Source organism: Furipterus horrens, unplaced genomic scaffold (assembly GCF_987537825.1).
Source record: "Furipterus horrens unplaced genomic scaffold, mFurHor1.1.pri manual_scaffold_5, whole genome shotgun sequence".
Lineage (NCBI taxonomy): Eukaryota > Metazoa > Chordata > Mammalia > Chiroptera > Furipteridae > Furipterus > Furipterus horrens.
Window position 1 is genome coordinate 179297276 of NW_028327175.1, and position 18007 is coordinate 179315282.

Below are 18007 nucleotides of genomic sequence, written 5' to 3' on the forward strand. Positions count from 1 at the left end.
CAAAGGCTTTCCTTCCCAGATAGTGGAAAGGATACAGAATTTCAAGGACTTTCTTCCTCCTGTGCTAACATAGTGTCTCTTGTGTTGTTGGAACACCTGGCAATATTATCAGCCCAGGCCCAGGAATGCTGAGTTAGTGGAAGGGACATGTCTCCTTCTTTGTTAGATTGCAATGGTGAGGGTACTGCCTTTATTTCCCCTCTGCTACTTATTCTACTGCAACACCACCTTTCCCAGAAAGATGAAGGGATTTACAAAGGAGATGATCATGATAGGGTTTTGTGGATCCCGCCCATAAGCGATTCCTCCAAGGGTCAAGACAATCTCAGCTGAAAGCAACAGGAAATGTAGATTCATACACAGAATTGAAAAAGGCATAGTCATAGTCCATAAGTGGAAAGGGAGCTGTGGAGAAAAGGGAGCAGTAGGGAATGTCAGAGAGGCCCACAAAAGCCTTGTGAGGAAGTCATCATCCTAAGCACTGCCACAAGCCCAGAGAGCCCGAACTGCGTGATACCCTTAACTCACCCATCCCGCATTCCCTTCTCAGTTCAGATGCAGATTCACTAACATGACCAAAGCACGTTTTTATTATCTTAGGGTGACCCCAAAAAACTAAGGGGTCTACCTAGGATTGCTCAACTAGTTCAATAGCATGTTTGAACATACAAGGTTAGGTGGCAGAAAAGAAATAAAGCTCTTTAACCGATTGCTCACAGATTGTTCAACAGAGGACAGCTTGCTCATCTGTGATCTGTCACATACACACACAACAGATTCCAAGCCCCAGGAAAGCAGGGACCTGGTCTGTCTGGCTCATTGCTGTATCCCCAGGCCCACAGCATTGCCTGGCCCAGGCACTTAATAAAGACTTCTTGAATGAACAAATGTTCTCTAACACAGAAGTGGGATATAATAAACATTGTTACTGTTTTAAATCCCTCAATTTGGGGGTCTTCTGTATGCAGTAAGAGACAACTGATACTGGAGCTCTGAACTCAAGCCATTCCCTGAAGCCAGAGCCCCTTGCCTTTCAATACCCCATCTGCTGCATGTGGTCTTGATGCAGGAAATCGTATAGGCAGAACTCTGAGACTGTGCTGCTGTTGCTGACCAGTGTCTAACATCCAGGTTACCAGGAAACACCTTTTGGCACTTAAGATGAATAGTAAACCAAGGCAGGGAGAAAGAGGGAGACATGTCTCACCCACTAACTCAGTAGTCTGAGCCTGGTCCAATAATATTGTCAGGTGTTCCAACATGACAAGAAATATTTTGTTAGCATGAGGAGGACAGTCCTTGAAATTCTATGTATCCTTTCCACTATCTGGGAAGGAAAGCCTTTGAAACTGTTCATCCCAAGGCCTGAAAGACAGGAAAGGGTCCATACTGCCAAAGGAAGAAGCCCATAAGATAACCTTGGTTAATCTGTTTTACAAGGGAGTCCCTAATACTTACAGAAAGATCCCATAAATAACTTTGGGTAACTGCCCCAACTTTAATTAACTGCCTCCTGTCACATATCTGTTTTACAATAAGATGAACAAATGCAGTCTGGAGTAAGATAAGGATTTGGGCTAACAGACCCCCACACGTACCTAATTTTGGGTAGTCTTGTCCCCCAGGAAAGCTGGCACCACCTTTATCCATCAATCAATATATAACTTCTTCACCCCCATTTCACCAACTATATAAGTTCTCAGAACAAAGGACTCACTCTCTTGGCTCTCCCTGGCTGCCCGGCCTCTGGATGCCCAGCCTCAGGCTACACTGGCTTAGGTGTGCACTTGCTACCCCAGCCACTGGCCACCCTTACTTTCACCGCACTTACCCTGCTTTGCTCTGAACCTATGCCTTCTCCCTACCCCACCTCGGCAAAGCCCATTCTCTTCCATAAGAACATATCACCAATAAATCCCGCTTGCACGCTAATAAATTTGCTAATCTGTAATTCTTTACTGCATCAGCAAGAAGAACCAGGTTTCACCCGTCAACAGTCTCAGAGCTACTTCTCCAGGCTGTCCTGCTCTATTAACCAGCTCTAACCTCAGGCAAACACAGAGGTATATGAGGGATGCAGCATGGAGGACACTGTCTGAAGAAGAGCGAGGAAAGCTAAATATGAAAAACTCAAAGCAAATAAGGAATCTGATTTCATTTTGAAGACATATTTATTTTTTGAATTGTTCACCAGATGGCGGGACACCAGGACAGCAGAATGCAGATATATCAGAAGTAACAGAAGCAGCAGTGCCTGAGTAGGGGAGATACAGTGATTTATTGGAGTATAGGAAAACTATAACTTTTATTCATATTTATTTCTTGTTTCTTCCATTAAATATTTGCGTGCTTTATAATGTGTATTAAATCAATGCACACATAATTTATAAATTACAAGTGTTCACATATTCAGATGTTTGCTCAATTTATCTTTATTTTTGTTTTTATTTTTTTAATGATATGTAGGATTATACAATCATAGACTCTTAGAGGGCATATGACAATAAAATCTGGCAGGGGAGGACCTGGGCCCACTCTGGCTGGCTTTGGGCCCACTAGAAACACATTACATCACCCATCCACCGACAAAACAAGTCTTTTCTGGATTCGTCCACTCCACCACCGTAAAACTGCAGGTCTCCTTGTTGAAGATTTTCTGACACTTGCTTGTGTCATAACTTACAGGTGTAGCAGCACTGTCATTGAGATAAGAGCAACACCTATTAGAAAGGATAGGATGCCCAGCCTCCTCAGGGCCAGCTCTGTGCCTGAAGCAGCCCACATTCCAGCTCTCTGGGATGCCCCTCAACAATTTACTGTCACCTTTTGGCTTGCAACCCCAAAGTATTGCCTTCAGGAACCTGGATATGAGCACGTGGAACTTGGTCTATGAACACATAGACCACCTCTGACATTGTTCCTAAGTTCCATTCTGCATGCACAGGGCAGAAGTAAGTTCTGAGAGACCCAAATGCAGGTCTGGGCTACTTAGGGGCCAGGCAGGTTATTCTAGCCTGACTCTTCCTATTCCTGTGCAGGAAGTAGCCAGCAGTACTGCTGCTTGAATGTGGGAAAGAAATGGTTGTCCCATTCTAATGGAAAACTATTAGGACAGGTGCTGGCTAAGCCAACAGGAACAGAGTCGCTACAGGCCAGGATTAGGGAACACAGAGAGAAGATGATGAAAACTAGGGACCATCTCAGCAGGAAAGTCCATTCACATGTTCAAGGGTACAAACAATGTTAGGGCTCATCACTCTAGGAACACATCCATAAATCCCAGATTTAAATTGTCCCTGCCCAAAGTGTACACAGAAGCAGCCATCACCAAGGCCCTTTGTGAGAATATTTTTTTCTAAAAGGTGAACTTTGACTTATTTTAACAAAGAAGGACAGTTCAGTCCTCTTCCCAAATGGTACTCTGGAAACCAAAGTGAGACCTAGACATAGATTTTCCTAGGGCACCTGGGGCGGAGGGCCTTGGCAGTGGGGAAGCCACTGAGCAGCTTGAGATCTGGACAGTGTCCTAGCCTAGAGAGTGCAGTGGGTCAAAAAAATTATCCCAGAGAAAATTTAATCAAAAGCTGTATTTTGCTATAGCAAAAAGAAAAAATATATGAAGAAAACTTGGTAGGCTGTGAGGCAATTACAGGGAAAAGGAGTTGGCTTTGAACAGTAAAGAGAGCTGTGGAGTAGTGTGCTAAATGGGACAGGCATGTGGAGAAAAAGAGGGAAGGGGCACTTTGAGTTCCAACTAGGTATTGGTTACTGTCCCAGGCTCAAGGGACACAGAATGGCATAAAGAAGGCATTAAATATATGTTGAGATGTTGTATTAAATGTGGTCAAGGGCACGGATGTAATTCCAGCAAGGAGAATGAGTCGGTTGGAGGGCTTCCACACACTCTGGCAGGTCAGGAAATCTTTGAAAATATTGTTAAAAGTATTGATAATATAAATCCTATTCCTTATGTTAATGCATTTGTTGCAGGTCTGCTTTTTTTTGTTTCTTGTAATCTTTTTAATCATTATTATAGTAGGATGTAAGTATAGAAGAAAGCAGCAGGTTAAAAATGCCATCTTTTCGGTTATAGCTAATAAGGTTTCCGTAAAACAAAAAGGGGGAGATGATGCTGGAAATCAAGGTTCCTAAACTGAGGCATATTCTCATGCCTCTCAGTCCAGGTGTTCTATGACCCGCGCTGGCAAGCTGGACTCGCTGGCGCCGACAGTCTTTGACTGATCAGGCCTCAGGGTTTCAAGACATTCTGTGACTTGAAAGGAATCTTGCTGAGTACTCCATCCTCCCTGATGTTGACAAGGAAACCAAACAAAGCCGAGCACAGGTAGTGCTTAACCTTGCATGCTTTCTGTTAATGTTTAAGGAACAGTGTATCTGTTCCCATAGTCTTAAAAGAATAGATGATTGAATTCCTATTTTTTGTTTTTGATAGGAATCATTCTCTATAGTTTTCCTTTTGTTGTAATCCCAAGTAAGTAATTGTATATTGCAATCAATATTGGAATGTGCCTGTGAGCTCATTCCTTACCCTCCCTATTGATTTCTATACTTGTAAAACTCAATAAAAGGAGAGGTCTTTGTGCCGCTCGCTGCTGACCTGCCAGAGCGTGCGGCAGCCCTCCAACTGACTCATTCTCCTTGCTGGAATTACTTCTGCGCCCTCGGCCACATTTAATACAACATTGAGGTAAAAAAGTTATATGCAGAATCTCATTTAATTCTCACATACACCTGGTCATCCCTACTTTACTGTCAGAAAACTGAGGCTCACAGAGATTAAGAAGTGTATCCATGACCACAGAACAGGAATACAAAAGAATGGAGATTCAGATTCCATTACTCTGACTCCAGTATCAAGACTCTTCCCACTTCACTCTTTTCTGCTCTAAGGTCAAGGGGACCCTAGAAGAGAGTTGTATTGACATGGCTATAGTGATACAGCATTGATGGGGGTGGGGGTGGGGTGGGGGTGTCAATCCAGGTGGCACGGATGTTTTGGCCACTTTGGAGGTAGGTGCCCTGCAATGTTAGGGAGGAATGGCTCTCTAGCCCTTAACTTCAGTGACAATCACACTTCAGAGTCACACTGACACTAGACACAAAGACAATGTCAAATTTCTGAAACTACAAGATTAAGGTTCAGCTGTAATATGCAGTGACCCAAATGAGACAATACCTGGAAACCTGCTTTGGGCAGCCAGCCAGAAAGTCTCTTGATCTGATATCCCCTTCTTGTTCCATTAAGCATTTAGTACAGGGTATGCTCAACTCAATGAGTTTGGAACTTTTTGGACACTCAAATGTCTGATTTAAGTCAAGTGGTTTCTTCTCTACTCACTGGTGGTATCATAAGATTCTCTGAGGTACTTGTTACAATTCAGATTCCTTAGCTCCCTGTAGCTTTTGATTCAGTAGGTTCTGGGGTATGCCCTAGGTATCTGTATTTTGTCAGGCTTACCAGATGAATCTGTGATCAGGCAATTTTGGGAAACACTACTTGATACCAATGCTTCTTTCATCAAAGCCACTCCTAGTTTATAGGCCAAGACTCAAGTGACAACATCAAATGGATTTTGAAGGGGTGGCAGAGACTGTAGTAGCTGTATGGATGTGGCTGCTGAGGAAACAGAACAATTGGGACCACACTGTTCTGTTGGCCCAAGTGCTAGACCTTTGGTGTCCACAGCAAGCCAGCAGAAAACATCTGCACAATCTTTGGGCTGACACAAGTTAAATTTAAGCAGTAAATAAACTGGGGTTTAAAAGATTTAGAGACTTCCGGCCAAGATGGAGGTGTAAATACACACGCTGCATCTCCTCACAACTAAGAAAGAATTTACGACAACTTCAAAACTAAAAAAAACTCGGAAAATCCAGAAATTCAAAACAACAGGGAAGTTCAGCAAAGAAATAAAGAAGAAAGAATCAGCCAGAAAGGTAGGAGTGGGGGAGCTGGGATAGAAAGAGGAGCGGAGCAGCAGCTGCAGAGGGCAAGGAGTGTTTAGCAGGCAGCATGCCCGACAGCATGGCTAGAGGTAGCAGTGGCTGGCAGGAGCACAGGAGGGTGGGTGCGGCTAGCAGTACAGCGACTGTAGTCATGGAGAAAAACACAGTCCTATAGCTTAAATCCAAGAAACAATCCCAGCCCCAAACGAGACTGATCCCAGTGCCAGACCAGACTGCATATCTTGCAGTTCCAGTGCCGGGGAATATAGTGCTTCATTGCTTCTGACTGTGAAAGCCAGTGGGAGTTGGGGCAGAGGAAGAAGCTACCAGTCTCAAAAAGGAGGCAGCTTGCTTAGTACGGGAAAGGTGAGAAGTGCCTGGAGAAGCAGTGGCAACAAGCATCGTTCCCTCTCAGACCCCTCCCCCACATACAGTGCCAAAACGTGGTGAAATTGGTCACCAGCACTGATGAATACCCAAGGCTCCACTCCCTGTAATGTTACAGGTGTGATAGCCCTACCCAAAACACAGAGGCAAACACAGAAAGTTGTCAAGATGAGGAGACAGAGAAGTACGGCCCATAAGGGGGTGCAAATCAAGGTCCAAGTGACAGAACTAAGCAGCGAGCAGGTAGCGAACCTAACAGATGAGGAGATAGTGAACCTAACAGATGCACAGTTTAAGGCACTGGTGATAAAGATGCTCACAGACTTGACAGAAAAGGTTAAACAGGACAGGGAAAGAATGAAGGCTATCCTGGGTGAAATGAAGAAAAATCCATATGAAACAAATGGTGAAGGAAAGAAAACCAGGGTTCAAATCAACAAATTGGAACATAAGGAAGAAGTAAACAATCAACCAGTAAAGAAGGAGAAAATGAGAATTGAAAAAAATGAGGAGAGGCTTAGAAACCTCTGAGATAGCTTTAAACATGTCAACATCCAAATCATGAGGTTGCCAGAAGGTCAAGAAATTGAAAAATCATGTAAAAAAATAATGAAGGAAAACTTCCCTAATTTGGGGAAGGAAATGGACATATGGGTCCAGAAAGCAGAGACTCCCAAACAAACTAGACCCAGGGAGGACCACACCAAGACACACCATAATCAAAATGCCAAAGGTTAAGGATAAAGAGAGACTCTTAAAAGCAGCAAGAGAGAAGAGGAGAATTACCTACAAAGGAGTACCTGTAAGACTGTCAGCTGATTTCTCAAAAGAAACTTTGCAGGCAAGAAGGGACTGGCAAGAAGTATTTAATGTGATGAAGATCAAGGACCTACTCTATCCAGCAAAGCTATCATTTGGAATGAAAGGGCAGAGAAAGTGCTGCTCAGACAAGGTAAAGCTAAATGAGTTCATCATCACCAAACCATTATTGTATAAAATGTTAAAGGGGCTTATTTAAGAAAAAGATCAAAACTGTGAACATTAAAATGACAACAGAATCATAACTATCAGCAACAGAAGCTACGGAATGGAAATAAAGGCAAATTAAGCAGACATCCAGAATGGGAACACAATCATAGGTATGGGGAGCATGTAGGGGGAGGTCAGCTGGGAGGGGGGAAAGGGGAGAGAGAGGGAAATGGTGCAGGAATTAAGAAGCATAGTAGGAGGGTACAGAATGGACAGGAGGATGTTGAGAAGAGCTTATATGCATTACCCATGGACATGGACTAAGGAGGAGTTGCTGGGTGGAGGGGAGCAAAGGGAAAAGAAATTGGGACAACTGTAACAGCATAATCAATAAAACATACAAAAAAGAAAGAAAGAAAGAAACTGGGGTTTAGAGTACATGGAACACTACGAAGTATCCTTTACACCTCACACCCATTCCCTCTGCCTGTGTTCAGACTCACTCCTGTTTTTGCAAATCACCTCAGGCCAAGGCTGAAGTGAAACTAGTTAATTCTAGCATGGCTTCAGACCCCTGGGTATCATTTCCTCTCTTTAGCAACCAATCTGGATGTAGGTATTTAATAATGAAGATATTTATCAAGTTTTAAAAACAACTTAAAAGAAATAAGATTGAGGTAAAAGCAACCCATATGTCTATCAACAGAGGAATTAATAAATAAAATGTGGTATATATGTATACAATGGAGCATTCTGCAGCCTTAAAAAAGAAGGAAATTCTGAGGCATGCTACAATATGAGTAATCTTTGAGGACATTATGTTGAAGTCAGCCAGTCACCAAAGGACAAATACTGTACAATTTCACTTAGATTCATAGAATCTAAGAGAGTAGAACAGTGGTTGCCAGGGGCTGAGGAGAGGAGGGAATGGCGAGTTATTTATTGGGTAGGGAGTTTCAGTTTGGGAAGATGAAAAAGTTCTGAAGATGAATGGTGGAGATGGTTCCACAAAAATTTGAATGTACTTGTCTTGGCTGGTGTAGTTCAGTTGGTTGGAGCATTGGACTATAGACCGAAAGGTCATAAGTTCGAGTCCCACTTGGGGCATATACCTGGGTTGCCAGTTTAATCCCCAGTCCAGGAACTGGAGGCAGGTAAGGAAAATAAATAAATAAATAAATAAATGTGAATGTACTTAATGCCACTGAATGTTACACTTAAAGTGGTTAAAATACTAAATTTTATGTTATGTATATTTTACTACAACTAAAAAATAGAAATAACACTGAAAACTAACCCCCCTTCAGGATGGGATTTTGAAAGAGGGAGCAGCCCAACAGCAGCTGCACCCCTTCTTAGCCTTGCTAGCTTGAGACTTACATGCTGCAGCAGTTAATTCCATCTTCATCACAAGAACACTCCTCACAGTCCTCAGTCTCCCATTTTGAGTTCAGCGGGTGTGTGACTCCACTGAGATCCTTGCATTCTAAAATAAAACATGTGTCATCATATGTGGTGTCCCCAAGTCATGCTACTAGAACAAGGCTTGTAGGACATGGGGCCAGCCCCTGTCATCTATACCTCTCCCAGAGGGGGAAAAATCTGATAGATTTTAAGGGCATCTGTGTTCACTCAGAGCTAAATTCCAGTACTGTCCAGTTCCTGCCACTGATCATGTTTTCTTACAGCAAGCTTAAATCCTTCCAGATTTTATTTCAGAACAGATATTACAAGAAAAAAAGAAAAGCTATTATGATCCTAGGAGTACTTGGGACCAAGATTTTTTTTTCCTGCTGGATTATCTCATTTTTCTACCTCCCATTGATTTGCTTCTCAACTCTAAATGCACATGTAAAACATCTTGTGTATTAAAAAAAGAAACTATGTTTGAGTCCCACCCCAGAACAATAAAATCAGAACCTCTGGGTATGGAGCCCAGGCTGCCATATTTTTAGAAAGCTCCCCAAGTGATTTAAATATTCAGCCAATAGTGACAGCAGCTGCTTTAATCCTTGGTGGTCTAAGTGTGTTTGAGGAACCAGTAATATCAGCACTACCGGAGGTGGTGTTGGACATGCAAACTTGTAGTCTCACTCCAGGCCCACAGAATTAGAACCTTTAGTTTAACAAGATTCACAGAAGGCTCACATGCACATTGAAGTTTGAGAAGTACTGCTATGGAATAATTGATGGTTCTTCGCTTGCATCAAGAATCTTTTTAATGTATAGCTCCTACAGCAGAGCTTCTAATTTATGTGCTCTTGGATGGTACCTGAGCATTGGTAGGTTTCAAAAGCTCTCCAGACACTTCTCATACACCTAATGTTGAGAACTACTATCTTATGTAAATGGCAAATAGAAGCCTCTCATTTTATGCCATTTGGTATCTGCCCTAACTCTCCTACCCATGTAGATTTAAAGGCCTTCATCTGCCTACAGGTTACATCTACCAGGCTGCAGTAAAATAATAAACTTGAAAAGCCAGGACTTACCATTAGATACATCACCTGGAGTTTTTGTATTAGGTATAATATAGCAGTGGGCGTTGCATAAAGTCATGAAGGTGGCCAAAACCATGAGGCTGCCCAAAAGAGCATTCTGTAATGTAAAGAAGGGTTAGGAAGGAAAACAAATGAATTCAGATGGCAGTCATTGACCGTGTGTCCAGTATGAGGACCCCTGCTGGGCTCTGGCAGGTGGTTTAGAGCTGGAGCGTCTACCATCAAGTAATCAAGCAAAGGAACAAGATCTACACAAGTTACTAAAATAAACTGAAAAAAGAGCTAAATGTGAGTTAAAGGTCAGAGACCAATAAAAATAATGGTAGTGTGCTATTTTATTACAGGGGAGGTTCAGGGAAGCCTTGTGGAAAGTTGATTTTTTAGCCTCTTTGCAGAGTATGTATAGTTTAAAGAACAGAAATGAGGGAGTAGAAGAGAGCTTCAGGAAGATAATAAAACATTCACACACACACAAAAAAAAAAGAAGAAAATGCAGTAGGAGACTTGATGGAGCTCACTGAGGTAGTTGGAGTTCTTAGATGATGAGGCTAAGAACTTCATTTTCTAGGTGATAAAGGCATTGTTGATGGCTGCATGAACATATAGTTCATCTAGCTGATACTGGATCTGCAGGGCAAAGAAAAGTATCAAGTTGCTTTTGCCATCATTTTGAGATGAGGAAGCTAAATAAACCAAAAGACTTTAATGTGGGAATTTCCAGGAACCTTATAAAAAAGAAAGTGAGGTGAGAGTGCTTGTTCTATAAGTTGTCTAAAATTAATTATGTATTGATGCTATCTGAAGTGGTGCATTACTGATATAAGAATAGAAAGACAAGTAAAGGGAACAGCACAGAAATCCCAGAAAGTATATTTATAAATACATATAAGTTTATTATAAAATAAACTTAGTCTTTGAAATCTATAGAGAATGATTATTCAATAAATAATATTAGAACAAATGGTTTGTTATTTTGAAAAGAAACAGTTAATTTTCTACTTGAGTTCCCATAAATAAATTCTGAAATGATTTGAAGGTTAAATTTTTACAATAAGATTATGAATTAACTTTGTATGGTGACAGATTCACCTAAACCTAATATAATATTGTATATCAACTATAATTTTAAAATTTCAGCCCTGACTGGTGTGGCTCAGTTGGTTGGGCATTGTCCCACAAACCGAAAGGTCTGAGCACATGCCTGGGTTGTGGGTTTGGTCCCCAGTCAGGGTGCATGCAAGAAGCAACCATCATTGTTTTTCTCTCACATTGATGTTTCTCTCCCTATCTTTCTCCTTCCTTTTCCCTCTCTCTGGAATAAATAACAGAAAAAAAAATGTTTTTAAGATCATAAACTAATCACAGAAAATATAAATAAATCTTTATCTTATTCTAAATATAGAAAAGACATAGTTTTGAGCATGTAAAAGGTATAAGTCTGTAAACAAAATTAAAAACTATTACCATATTTGGAGAACAAGATCATTATATAAAGAATTTTTATATATCAATGGGAGAAATAAAAATATCCTAGTAGAAAAGTGGCAAAGAAAATAAAGTGACATTTCTCACTCATATACACAAACAGAAATGATAAACAAACATATGGAAAAGTTCAACATACTGATGAGATAAGAAATGTAAATACATAAATAAAAGATCCACAAGGAGGGAGATACTCAGAAAACGATTAAAGTTTTTGTACCAAATTTTAACAAGTGATTTTTGAGCTGTGGGACTTTTCTTTGGTCTTTTCCTCTTATTTTCTAAATTGTCTCCACTGAAACACATTTGCTTTATAAACCAAAAGAAATAAATAAATTCCTATAAGAAACTCTCGATATACTTAGCCCACATCAGAACTTGAGGTTGCACTTGCTCTTTCTGTTTTATTCTTTTGCATAATATTTAGCTTAAGATCGTGGTGGAAGCTTGAACTTTTTTCTCAAAATTATATTTAGAAGCCAGCATTATTGACAGAATTTCTGCTCCCTTCATAAAGAAAGGGGGTTCCTGGGGGGCACTGATGATCACAGGAATCTTGGAAGTCCTGTTTTATCTAGTCACAGAACAGAGGCATCAATGGGCACAAGCCAGAGCTGCAGCCCATGGTGAGTGCAGAGTGCATAATTCCTAGATCTCCTACTGCTCTGAGTGGGGACACCCAGTTGAATGACTCAAGGATGGAGTCCAAACATGGTGACAGGAGAATCAAGTATTCAGTTTTGAGATTAACCAGTTCACAATATCTCACATATAACCTCCATGAGTGCTCTCGCTCTCTCTCTCTCTCTCTCTCTCTCTCTCTCTCTCAGCCTGTTTCCTCCCCTGTAAAAACAAAGGTTCTGCTTGGGTAGGCACCAAAGTAACCTAGGCTTAATAACAAATATAATCTCAAGCTCACTGAAGAAGGACAGGGCCAAGGCCTTGAATTTTTACCAAGTCTCCCAGGTGAGAAGCAAAATAAATATGATCAAAGCCAGTGCTGCCTTAAGGTGGATATGTATCCCTGGGAAATCTTGTAAAATAAAATGCAGATTCTACCTTGGTGGGACTCAAAGAGTCTGAATTTCTAGCAAGCTCCCAGGTGATGCCCATGCTGCTGGTCTGAGGACCACCTGAATAGAAAAATTTGAAGTCCTTTCCTGTTCCCATATGCTATTTCTCCATCTCCCATCCCTCCATTATTTTGTTTCCTTTGCAACATTCAGTAAAGATGAGCACCTGACATATGCAGAAACACAGTAGCGCAGCTGTGAGGCAGGCATTTGTTACGCTTTCTGGATGGTGTGGCTTCATGTCAGCCTTAGACTGAAACGGTGCCCCTAGAAATAGTGTTCCTTTAGGTAAGCTGCTGCTCCTTGGGTGTTCCCCACATGATCAGGAGTCAGGCGTCTTTAAGGGTTCTAAGCAGGGCAGGGACGTTGCCAGCTCTGCACTTAGGAAGTCTACTCCAAGGCTGGAGGAGGGATCTGAATGGAGCAGCAGGCTCCCAACCCACTGTTTTTCTACTATTCCCAGCTTCGTTTTTCTGAGACGGTTTCTGAGGTTTGGTCTGAGGGAAGCTTTTCTACTCCTGTTCATTGGCGACTTCCTCCCTCTGCTCCTCTGCATCTTGAGAGCAGCCCAGCTCATCCCCTTTCATTGGCTTTAGCAAAGGATACTTTACAAAAGACAAAGTTTGAATTAAAGACAGAAAGGAAGAACAGATTTTATAGATTTTGATGCAAAATTGTTTCTTAATATAACATGATACACTAAAAAGGGCCTAGGGTAGGATGATTCCCAAATTTTGCTAAATGTTAAAATCACCTGGGCAAGTTTAAAAAACCCCAATTCCAAAGGACACACTGTGAACCAATTAAATCAGAGTGTCTGGTGTAGGAGTCAGATATCAGTACAGTAGTCCCTCTCTATATCGCAGTTCACTTACCCCGGCTATCGCGGGATTTTAAAAAATATTATATTTAATTATTTATTGCGGATTTTTTGCTATATCGTGGGATTTTGCGGTACTGTATACATATGTTGTTAAAGTTATTTTAGGATTAAGAGTGTAGAATATGTTTAAGAACATAAGTAGTGTTTATAAAAGTGTGGAAAAAGTTAATAAGGGAGTGGGAAAGGTTAATAAGGTACTAGAACATAATACCTGCGATAAGTGAGGGAATACTGTATTTATCACACATGCCCAGGTGATTCCACTGTGCAGCCAGTTTGGGAGCCACTGGCCTAGAGAGCCCTCTAGGGTTCCCGTTTCAGCTGCCCGCAGGATAGTGGTGAGACCATTGTGACCAATTCTTCCCCACTGCAGGCTTGGTTTCTCATCTGTAAAACGGTACAGTGTTGTAGCTCTGAAATTATATTTAATTCACAGATCATTCAAGAATTAGAAACACAAAGAAAGCCTAATTGAATCCCAAAATTACTGGAAGAAACAACAGCTTTGATCTTAGAGAATAGAAATAGTGCTAAATTTATTAAGACTTTCCCAGGCTCCCAGCCTCTCATTATATACTACACATTGAATTGCAAGTAAGCTATAGAAGATTCATAATTAGGCTCACATTTACCATTAAAGTGTATCCAGTAGAAACACATCACAGCACATTAAAATAAGGAATGTACTGTATATACTTCTTTCTTTTACTGGACTTTATGTATGAAACAACCAGTTACCTACCATTGTGATGAGCTAGAGTCCTTACAGGCATGTATATCCAGGGAAGATCACAGCAAATTTATATAGGACAGGACTACCACTTATCTGGCATGATTAGGAAAGATAACCTGCCAAGGACACACTTGGTATTTACAGATGATTGACTGTCAATAGGAAACTCGTTTCAGATGATTTATGAGTTATTCAGAAATCAGGTCTCCACCCAAATTATATGTTTACTCTTGCCATTTCCAACCTTGATATGCATTTGCCCTTGACATGAAAGAACAGAGAATAGAACTCCCCTTTCCTGAGCCTCCCTCCTAAGCTGGATGGATGGCTAGGTACATGATACACTATCTTACTTGATTTCATAGAGAAACAGAAGCTCAGGCACACCAATCATACAGCCATGTGTCAATGCTAGACTTCAAAGAGACATTAGGATAGTTCATTGGGTCAGCCCAGAAGACCCAGCAGGGCACACTTAGGGTCTATTCTGAAAGAGCAAACATGCCCTCTGTGGAATAAGAAAGCAGCACTCTGCAGCTATTTGCCTTGACAAGCCACATGTGCTCAAACAGCTTGAACTTTCTGTACTTCTTCTTGAATCTTAAGTATTTACTCTCTCCTGCACCAAGCAAGCCTTCTCTTTGCTCAGCAATGATCTTCAAAAAACAAACAAGCAAGCAAGCAAACAAACAAACAAACAAGAAACCCCTGCTTGCCTTCATTATGCCCAGGATGACTTTGGGTATCAGCAACAAGCAGAACCTCCTGATGTATTTAAGAAACAACATTTGCATGAGTCAGCTTAGGTTGCCATAACAAAATACCTCAGACTGGGCAGCTTAAAGAACAGAAATTCATTTTCTCACAGTTCTGGAGTCCTGATGTCTGATCAAGGTATTGGAAGGGTTGGTTTCTGCTGAGGTCTCTCTTCTTGATTTGCAGATGGCACCTTCTCCCTGTGTCTTTACAGGATCTTCTTCCGTGTGTGTCTGTTTCTTCTTCTTCTCCTTCTCCTTCTCCTTCTCCTTCTCCTTCTCCTTCTCCTTCTCCTTCTTCTTCTTCTTCTTCTTCTTCTTCTTCTTCTTCTTCTTCTTCTTCTTCTTCTTCTTCTTCTTTTAATGAGGACACTAGTCATATTGGATTAGAGCCCAAACTAACAGCCTCATTTTAACTTAATAACCTCTTGAAAGAGCTTATGTCTAAAACAATTACATTCTGATCTGCCAGGGGTTAGGACTTCAACATATGAATTTTTTTTTGGGGGGGGGGGCAACAATTCAGTCCATAAGACCACTTTATCCCAAAATGTTTTCCCACAGCTTGCTACAGTGCCTGAAAGTCCACCCTAGGTTCCCTTTACCCACAGATGAGAGCTCAGTCCTCTTAAAGATCCAGTTGGTTCTCAAAGCTCTTCCGAGCTGGCCACAGTAATTTCATCCTGTGCCATCCTCTACTGCTCCTAAATCCAGTTTTGCCACCTCCCAATACCATGTGAGTTAGCTCTCCTGCACCCTTAAAAAACTGCCTCCTGCCCTGGCTGGTGTTGCTCAGTGGACTGAATGCCAGTCTATGAACCAAAGGGTCACATGCCTGGGTTACGGACCAGGTTCCCAGTTGGGGGCGCGCAAAAGGCAGCTAATTGATGTTTCTCTCCCTTTCTTTCTCCCTCCCCCTCTCTCTAAAAATAAATAAATAAAATATTTAAAAAACAAAAAGCTGCCTCCCCACTCACCAAGGACACCACAAGCTCCTGTACACAATGTGAGTCCCAGCATAACTATGTAGTAGTTAGGAGTTTGTGTTCTATTATCCTTGTTACAGGCATATGACCTGAGCTCCACAATCAGACACACAGAGCAGGACCCCTCCAAGAGGATTCATGGAAAATGGCATTATGCAGACTTCCCTGGGAATGATGGTGACTCCTGGAGCAAGGGTCTCTGTGGTCCAGTGTGCAGTGTCAGCCATGTACAGGCCAGTGACTATGAGCAGTAGGTCTTGCTGGAGCCATCAGCAGTAGGGTTTGAGGTGACTCATCTGGCTTTGTGTCATCCAACCCCGTGTCTCTGGCATCTTTAATAAATTCCTCTCCTGCTCACACTGGAGCAGGTCCTGTTGTTCACAACTAAGAGCCCTGTGACCAAGACAGCGACCATAACTTATTCCTGTCTATGTCCTTCCCCATGACTGGTACAGTGCCCAGGACAGTGAAGCCAGGAAGAATAGAACCAAACCTGGTCTGACACAGGGATACCACACTGTGTCACTCAGTGCCACAGCTAAAAGGAGCTCATCTGCCACTCAACTAGGTGCTGACGGGAAGGCTGTCCCTATCTGCCCTTCTCTCACCCCAGAAGCAAGAACTGGGGCTTGTGGTGGGTGAAGGATGCTGTGATCAGGTTTGGCTGCTGCCTATCATGACTGGGAAGAAAAATAAAATGAGCAATATTTTCCACATGAGTTGCAACCAGCTTTATCCCAATATGACTGATTTTTATCTTGTTTCAACTTTTATCTTAACAGGCTGAATAAGCATCTAAGTGCAAGGACAAAATCACTGCTTCTGATGCGTGACCCCACTGAGTTGTACCAAACACCCAAGAATCCCATACATAAATGTCAACCTAATGAGGTCTCTTCATCACATCACACTGGGGAGGGGAAGGGAAAAAGAACAACACATGTGGAGAGGCTGCCCTGCAGCTCACTGTAAGAGGGGTTTCCCCTGTGAAATCACTAAGTATTTCTGCTCTACAGATGAGGAAAGTGAAGACCCCTCATTATCTCACAGCTCATAAATGAGAGTACCTGCATTGGAACTAAGATCAGCTGGCTTCCAACTTTTACTCTCACCTGTACCTCACTGTCTCTGTTGACCACAGTCTCCTCTTTTAGGAAACACTGCCTGAGGAGCTGGGGGACTGCTGAATCAGAACAAGGAGAGTTAGTGCAGAGGTTAGGACAGATGTAGATTCTAATCCAAGTTCTGCCCCCACAGAGCTGTGTGACCTTGGGCAAGTTTTATAACACCTCTGGTCCTTATTTTATTCATTTATTAAATAGGGATGATGCTCTCTTCCCTAAAGGGTTGACATGAAAATAAGTGAAAAATATGTCTAAAGCATCCAGCCCAGTGCCAGATAAAAGGTGATGTATCGTTTTTATAACAGCAGCCCTTTCAGGCAATAGCAGTTCACTGCCCTGGGAGTCCAGTGGCAGAAGCCTCCTCTTCACTAGGAAGTATTAATGATGCTCTGCTCAGTTCTGTCTCTATGGTGTGCCATCTGCCTTTACACAGGTGACAGTTCCAAAAGCCAAAAGCATGAGGCCATACTTCAGTAGGAACACTCCCTTCCCCTTGTATGGTCTGTAGATGGTGATTCGGTGGAAGAGGAAAGGTGAGAGCAGCTATAGGTGGGTGCTCTTGGGACATTCGGGTTTTTATTTGCTAATATTCTCTCAGGTAACTTCAGTTTCACACTGTATAAGCTATCTTGTGATATCTCATCATATCTGCTGAGCAAACCACCTTTTCTTATGATCTGCACACCTCACTTTCCTGTAGTTTGGTCGTTTTCTGTAATTCTACAGGTGGGCCTTTGAGAAAAGGTGAGCAAAGTATTGTCACATGCAGAAGTTTTGGTGCATTTGCTTGATAAATATTTGTTGAGTGCCATTCAGTACCTTCTGGTTGTACAGAAAATCCTTCCTGTCAAATCCCACTTCAGGATTTTTCTTATTTTCAGAAATACAACGTTCCTTAAATTAACCCAGGGGGATTCATGTTTGCTAAATTGATAAGGTGGTTGAAATTAACATATATTCCTGCCTCCCATGGGAGACAAATGTTACAGGAAAAAAACAAAAACAAACAAACAAAAAACCTCCTGGTCTTTATGTGTACCTATTCTTTTAGCTGAGTTGATTTTACAAATGATCCTTTAAAATGTTTCACTGTAACAACCGTAATATATTGGTTAAACAGCGAATATTGTAATCAGTAGTGTCT

The 18007-nt window shown here is 41.8% G+C and overlaps 1 protein-coding gene across 2 annotated transcripts; it reads right to left on the reverse strand.

Annotated features, from left to right (window-relative positions):
* Nucleotides 1-2425: 2425 nt before the first annotated feature.
* On the reverse strand, nucleotides 2426-14900 carry MSMB (microseminoprotein beta). Of its 2 annotated transcripts, XM_090279524.1 has the most exons (5): nucleotides 14865-14900; nucleotides 14715-14763; nucleotides 9816-9921; nucleotides 8704-8809; nucleotides 2426-2696 (listed from the first exon to the last, which is right to left on the reverse strand). In XM_090279524.1, the coding sequence occupies exons 2-5, from the start codon at nucleotides 14718-14720 to the stop codon at nucleotides 2567-2569; spliced, it is 348 nt and encodes a 115-aa protein (XP_090135650.1). In that variant the 5' UTR covers nucleotides 14721-14763; nucleotides 14865-14900; the 3' UTR covers nucleotides 2426-2566. The 2 variants fall into 2 exon arrangements, with proteins under 2 accessions (XP_090135650.1, XP_090135651.1); XM_090279525.1 differs by lacking the exons at nucleotides 14715-14763; nucleotides 14865-14900 and adding an exon at nucleotides 14008-14089.
* Between the last annotated feature and the right edge of the window lie 3107 nt (nucleotides 14901-18007).